General features: G+C 32.5%; 1 protein-coding gene across 2 annotated transcripts in view; it reads right to left on the bottom strand.

The window, feature by feature from the left end:
* The window catches only part of LOC108755968 (LIM and SH3 domain protein Lasp), a 27,064-nt gene that overhangs the window by 9,169 nt on the left and 10,668 nt on the right, over positions 1-7,227 (bottom strand). For both annotated transcript variants that reach the window (XM_018499467.1, XM_018499468.1), the window contains exon 2: positions 6,170-6,264. In XM_018499467.1, the coding sequence (XP_018354969.1) occupies positions 6,170-6,264 (95 nt within the window). The remainder of the gene's footprint in view (positions 1-6,169; positions 6,265-7,227) is intronic.

Genomic DNA, 7,227 nt, shown 5'->3' with positions numbered 1-7,227 from the left:
ATATAAGAACATAAAATATAGAAATAAAGTATAAAAGACATATATACGCATCAGAAAAGAAAAATCAAATCGATACAAAAAAAAAAACAGATTAAAAATAATTCAAAAAATAATAAATGATAACAGTTAAAGTTAAAGTAGATATTTTTATAAAAAATATTGGATTACAAAAATTTCTGATGAAATGCCAAATAAAATATAATCCTTTCAAAAGCGAAAAATGATCTCTCTTTTAGTATCAAAAAAGTAATGAAGCAGCAATATTTTGTTGCAGGAGGTTCACTGCAGAAACTCGAATATATTTTGGTGCCATGCGAGTTTGGATTAAGCTGACAGAAATATTGAAATATGAAATTCGCGAAAAGCAGTTTTGTCACAACAATAACAATACAAAATGATATAGCAATTTATTTTTTGTATATTCTAAATCACATGATTAATTTAGCAGTTTCGCAATTATAAAAAATTAATACACGCGCTAGATTAAAAGATAAATGTATAATTTATTTTCTGTTCATATCAATGAATTCAACGTAACTTTTTTCCTTTTATGAATCAAGGCAAATGTTACTAATCTGTAGTTAAATATACATATAGAATTGCCGTCTGATTTAAGTTGCATCCACTAAATAGAAATGATTATCGTCGAAGGAAATGAGTCATATGCGGTGAACCAACAACAGTCATGGATGATATCATTCATACTTTATTAAAATTTGGGAAGACGTGACTGTATATAAAATAGTATACAATACGAAAAAGATGAGAAGAAAATCATACAACGAAGAAAGAAAAATTGCTAAGCAACAGAATGTCTGAAGAAAAACTGCGTTTTTTCTAAAATATAAATTTTTTTACAAGCAAGTGCTTTTAATAAAAAGTTGACCGGAATTTTTTATAAATGTTTCATTTTTAACACATCTGGAAAAAAATATAGGCTTGGAATAGAAAAATTCTATTTAAAGAAAGTATATTTTTGTATTCGCGCCCACGATATAGCAAAACTAAAGTACGAAGAAGGAACGCAAATGTGAAGGAAAGACAGACTGAAAAAAAATGCACAAGCAGGTCTCCACACGTGTGCTCTTTTACTATCCGGTAGAGCGCTTAATTCAACGTATATGTATAGCCTGTCGGCGAGACGTGCATATATGTGCTAAGAGAGTCCGGAACACGTGTTTTAATCGTATAACGTTATATCCGTGAAGAGACCACTTTACTTAATTCGCAATGCCCCTCTTTGAAAACCTCGAATAGTCGGACGATGTGCAGAAACAAAATTTTTAATTAGTCTCAAATCACACTCGACTGCACTCGTAACGAATAGCTTCGAGTAGAGGTGAAAGGGAGATAAAGATATATATTAGGTTAAGTAAAAAGTCATCGCGTTTTTTTAAAAGACATCTATCAGTAAAAACCGCAATTACTTTCTTACCAACAATATAAATATATCTTGATAGAGTAAAGTTTCAGCTTTAAAAATCTCTTTTTTAAATTATACGATACGACAATTTTTAATGGAGTTATGAGCAATTAAAGTCAAAATAATTCTTTTATTTAATCCGCGATAACTCAGTAATCAAAAGTCGTAGGAATATTTAAAAAAAAGGATTTTGTAGGGAAAGTATCAAGCTTTCACGATATGTAATCGAAAATTTTCTCAAATTCGTTTTGGACACGTTACAAATCCACAAAGTGAGAAGAAAATTTTTCGTCTTTTTCAGCTCGTAGTTTTTGGTATGTAAAAATTATCAAACTCATATAAACTTAAAAAATGTGATAAGCTTTTAAAAGTAGAGATTTCAAGCTTTAAAACCCTTTTTTTAAATTTGAATTTCATTCATTATTGACGAAGATATTGTATATACAACTTTGAGCTAAAAAATACGCGATGACTTTTTACTACACCTAATATGTGAACATAAGACTTAACCAGATGTAGTAACAGCTTATAATTATCATTTAATGCTCAACTTAAATTATGCTGTCATAGTAATTACAGCTGTTAAGCTGATTATATCTAATAGTTGCCTCATATAAAATAAATATTCAATTTATAAAATTTTGTGAATGTACAAAAATACTTTCAAATTGTTGAATGTTTTATGAATATTTTACTAAAATGGCATATATTTGAAATAACGCAAAACACAATTGTATACTCTCTAAATTCTTTGAAGTGAAATTGAAATCTCATTCTAAAGATTAATGAAAATTGAGCTAGTCTTGAAAAAGAGTGGCTCAATTTTCAATCTTTAAGAGTGAGATTTCAATCTTCAAAGTGAGATTCACTCTAAAAGTTTCAGAGAGTAAAAATTTGCTTTATTAAACGATACTTAATCGCTATTATATTTGAGAATGTATTGCACGTACGTATTTTTTAAGAAAATTAAAAAAGTATGAAAAAATCACTGGTTTTTCTATATTATATTTGGAAGTAATATAAAAAAATATAGCGATTCTCAGAACCTAGATAAAAAATTATTTCAATAAAAAAACTTGTTTTTAAAAAATAATTAAGATAAGTGAAAATATTTTCATTTTAATTATAAAATTATATTATTAAGTATAAATATTGAGCCCAAAAGAAAAAACTGTCTCATACGCATACAATTCATTTTTATAAGTATAAATTTCCAATTTCAATTATAATACTTTTAAACTAGCGCAGAGGAATAAATAACTATACAACTGCATAGAATGTGAGAGTAAAAATAAATTGAGAATGAATTAAGATTGGCTCGCATAGGGGCAAGATAATGAGCGAGACAGATAAAATTATAGCATACGAGGGAGAGATATAAGGGGGGAAAAACAGACGAATGAATGAATCTCGCAGCTCACACGTGTTCGGTTTTACTTATTCAGTACATCGTCTGATTTGACACGCATCGCTAATACATACCCCGCATACGCGGAATACAAAATTCTTTCGATGAGACATTATCCGCATAGTGTCGTCGACTTCGTGCCCATTTTTTTGTAATCAATTTCAACGAAGGCAAATGCCTCGAGCAGATAATAAATGTGACTTTATATGTCAAATAAGCAACTTTCTAAGCGATAAAATGCAACGACGTCTATGTGAGATGCTTAAAATGAGATATAATAGGTCCAAGTAAATTATCGAAAAGTATCGTATCTTTCGAATAAACGCTCGTAGCTTGAAATTTAATAATTTATAACGTAACATGTAATTCATGATAAATCACAGTGTGACATTTTACTTTAAAGTTTAAATTTTATTTCATATTTTAAAACGTGATTAATGTAAAACGTTAACATGTGATATATATTTAAATGTTAAAAAAATAAGCAGAAACTCTGCTTCGAAATTCCTGAATAAGACCTGCCTTGATAATTTATCAAATTAATTTTAAATTGTAAATAGTTGTATCCTGTTTAGTGATCTTTTTAACATTTATGACAACTCTGTGATCAATCAAATACTTTTCTCCATTTGTAGTTTACGCATTCTGTGTTCTCCTTTTGTGAATGTATTGGATGACGCTTTCTCGGCGAGAAAAAGATTGGAGCGTCTCGAACGAATTACTTGTCATTACGAAGCATATTATATGCCATATAAGTGCTGAAGAGAAGTCCGTAAGAAGAGAGAAATGCAGATTCGACTCAGAGATTTCGTCATCGCGATGCACAACCGGAATACTGTACGAGTCACGGACGTATCTCTTGGTGCAACGTGGCATACCGATATGAGAAGACGAAGGCGCACAGAGAAAACCATAGTGCATTCGATTATCGTCAACAATAAATTGAATTACAAAGATTGAGACACACAAGAAATTAATTAAATAAATACAAGTGATCCTCTAACGCGTCATCAAAATAATTTAATCTCTGTCGCAATCACAAAGGAAGATTGATTATCTAAAAAATGTAACATAATTACTTGGAATTTATGTAAATTTGCTTCGTAAATTTTTACCTTAAAATATACTGTTAGAGTAATGTGTATTTTTATTTATAATGTAAACATAATAAAAAAGGTAGTTCCGTTAACGAATCGAACGATATAATAAAAAGAAATTGATAAAAAAGATGTCAGGAGGTTATCGCAGGAAAACGTTAGAAACTTTTACACGCTTCCTCTCGGGATCTCCCATTTTACAAAAATAGTACAATTAATATCCGTCGGGGTCACGAAATTAACCGCAACGCAAAGTTACTTTCGTTGTGTCGCCCGACGATTCCAATTACTTTCAAATCCTGATGAATGTCTTACACTTAACACACGAAACTCGAAATTCTGATTAAGATAAGTGTTATCGCTACGGTTTTCTTTACACATTTTTTCTTCGTATTATCTCATAAGGCTTTCACGCGCTTGAATCATGATTTTTCCTGCTTCATTCAAGATAGCACTTTGATTGCGACAGGAAAGTTAATTTATAATTATTACCGGTTTCATCGAAATAAGTAAAGGTTGCTGTCGCAAAACGAAATCTTTTAGTCATTGCTATTAACGTCCTAGTGATTAATCCAATACTTTGTCGTATTTCTCAAAATAAGCAGCGGCTTATTTTTTTTTTTCTTTTTCTATTACGATAAAGCAAAACGATGAGGAATATTCATCCATCATTCGATATTAATTAAAAGCTAATGCAGGTATAATCTTTCTGCTATACAAGTATACGTATGTATGTTTACACATCGTTATAATCAAAACTATGAAATTAAGTGGAACAGGAATATCCGCGATAGAACTGGTTTTCGTCGATCAATTATTACACGTTGCTTCGATCAAACATGATCTCTCTCAATCACACAACTCATTATATTCAATTTGAAATGCATTTTCCTGTTTGAAAGTGCGTTTGAATTTATTTCCAATACAGATGGATATAATGTCACGTGTATAAGTACACGAACGCATCACCTAGAATTTTTAGTATTACTCTGATAAGTCACCGTTAACAATTGAAGAAAATGTCACGTAACGCATTCAAACGTAGACGGCAACGTACCGTCGCTTTCCAGTTTAACTCTTCATTTGAATGAAAGCGCGTTTAATTTGCGAGACGAGCGGACACGCGAAACGTCGTTACGGAACGGAATAGTTGATTGTAGGCGTAGAAAATGATATTTATTCTGCACGGCGATTTCATGCGAGTGACTGTAAGTAGGATAGGCGAAGCGGAGCTTATGCGAAGCCGTTACGCTACCGGCGACGTGTAAAAGGACACGCGCGTGTTTAAAAGTCCTCGCTGGGCCCGAAAGGAGAATCGTCCTCCGGACGACAACCGTGTATTAAATCCCTCGGAAATGCCACGTGAAATGCTCGATCGTGCGCTTTCGCTGTGCGTCGATATGCCTACAATGATATACGTTTGACTATCGGAAATTCGCGATCGCGCGAGCGAAAGAACGAGCGGCTATTTTCCTCTCGTACGCTCTTCCTCGCGAGTTGTTCACCGGATATTAAACGTCGCGTTATTGCTACGCGTTCGTGCAGAATCGAGGAGCTCACGTGCGTCTGCCATTAGCAGACATCAATGTTGCATTTCCCTTCTCACGAGCGCCAAGCGTACTCGCAACGTACACAACGAAATAAAATTGCGCATTTAAGAATCCTGAATAAATATTACACGCGTTGGATTCTACTCGAAGCTGCACGAAGACGACGGTTTTACGGTGCTCAAAAATGCGAGAAGAGAACGGCATGTTTCTTCGCAAGTAAGTCAGAGTAATTACGAAGACGATTCGTATGTTCTTAGATTAACTGAACAAGAAATATGATATGCTGAAACTGGTGAAATTGTAGTCAGTTCGAATTAAAATATTTTGTAAAACAATAATCATAAAATAAAACACGTAGAAACAGTCAACGTTAGAATGGATCTCTCCAATGTAGAATGCAAAATACTAAAAAAATGATCTCGTTCACTTTTTACTGCTGTATTAGGTGTTTTTTTTCAGGCAATGCCAGCAAGTGTTAAGTTACCGCGATTAACTTGGTTGCGTAAAGCAGTTTATTATGCGACCGAAAAAAAAAGAGAACGCGACAAACAGACTCGCAGACAGCAGTTTTCGTGGGTCAACTTTCTTTCTGCAATAAAATGGAACGCGAATTTCGTCAGAGGCATGAGAAAAATAACGATCACGTAAACAAGAAATTAAATACCAAAACATGTATAAAGTTCCTACTTACGCCTCGCAATATGGCTGTTTGTTGAAACCCTTGTACGTCCGCATGTTCAGGGTCATACCGCAGCCCTGACACTTGAAACACTGCTTGTGCCATATCTGTAACAAGGAAACAATTGTTATTGACATTCCAAAATTGACACTCCATCAATTTGTCAGGTTTATGCGATTGTATAATAAACATAGCGCGGAAAAAAAAGAAAAAAAAAAAAATAAAACGCTTAGCTCAGTATAATAAACCTCTCAAATTTTCGAATTTTAATCGGTATTAAATTTGATTCGTTGCATGAATCACAATCTGATACAGTAGGTATTATGTGCAGCGCACAATTCGTCATCAACTCTTTCGGTGGTTACATCAACAAGTGTTGCAAACGCGCTCTTCTATAAATATTAAAAGTTTGTTTTCTACGAAATTTTATTTCGTTCGAGAAGTGTCCTACTTAATTTTCTTGCGTATCTCTTTAGAACCTATATGCTAATAAATTATTTACTTTCACCAGGATAATTTCATCATAAATTTCATTGCACTGCACTTGTGGGAAATAAACGTCAGCGATAAATAACGAATGATACTATTGGTGATGATAATATTACGGCACGACAATGATATCTCGCGGCCTTATTCGCAGTGTTATGAACTGTCAATATTTCATAATAATGATATCAATGTACTAAGGCAACTTAATATCTTATACGGATAATCATATGACGTTAACGAGGTGAAATTATCAGTGATTTTCGCCGTAATCTCTCTCTCTCTCTCTCTCTCTTTGTTAATTTTCAGTATTTAACCGCCGGAATTAATTACAAGCTAAGTATTCTGGTAGCGTATTGTTCTTTAAAAGAAGAAAATAGTTTAGTTGTCATAGAGAAGTAAGTTTCAGATCTGTCGAAAGTTTTTGTTAATTAGCGCATAGCAGATTGAAAGAAATGTTGATCAAATTATACATAAGCCAAATTTTTTTATAAACTTTCAAACATTAATGTCTGCATGCAATAACAAAAATCGTATTAAAACAAAGTAAAATAATTAAAAATGTAATATATATATATATATAT

Source organism: Trachymyrmex septentrionalis, unplaced genomic scaffold, assembly GCF_001594115.1.
Source record: "Trachymyrmex septentrionalis isolate Tsep2-gDNA-1 unplaced genomic scaffold, Tsep1.0 scaffold9, whole genome shotgun sequence".
Taxonomy (NCBI): domain Eukaryota; kingdom Metazoa; phylum Arthropoda; class Insecta; order Hymenoptera; family Formicidae; genus Trachymyrmex; species Trachymyrmex septentrionalis.
This window is presented reverse-complemented; position numbering and strand designations above follow the sequence as displayed.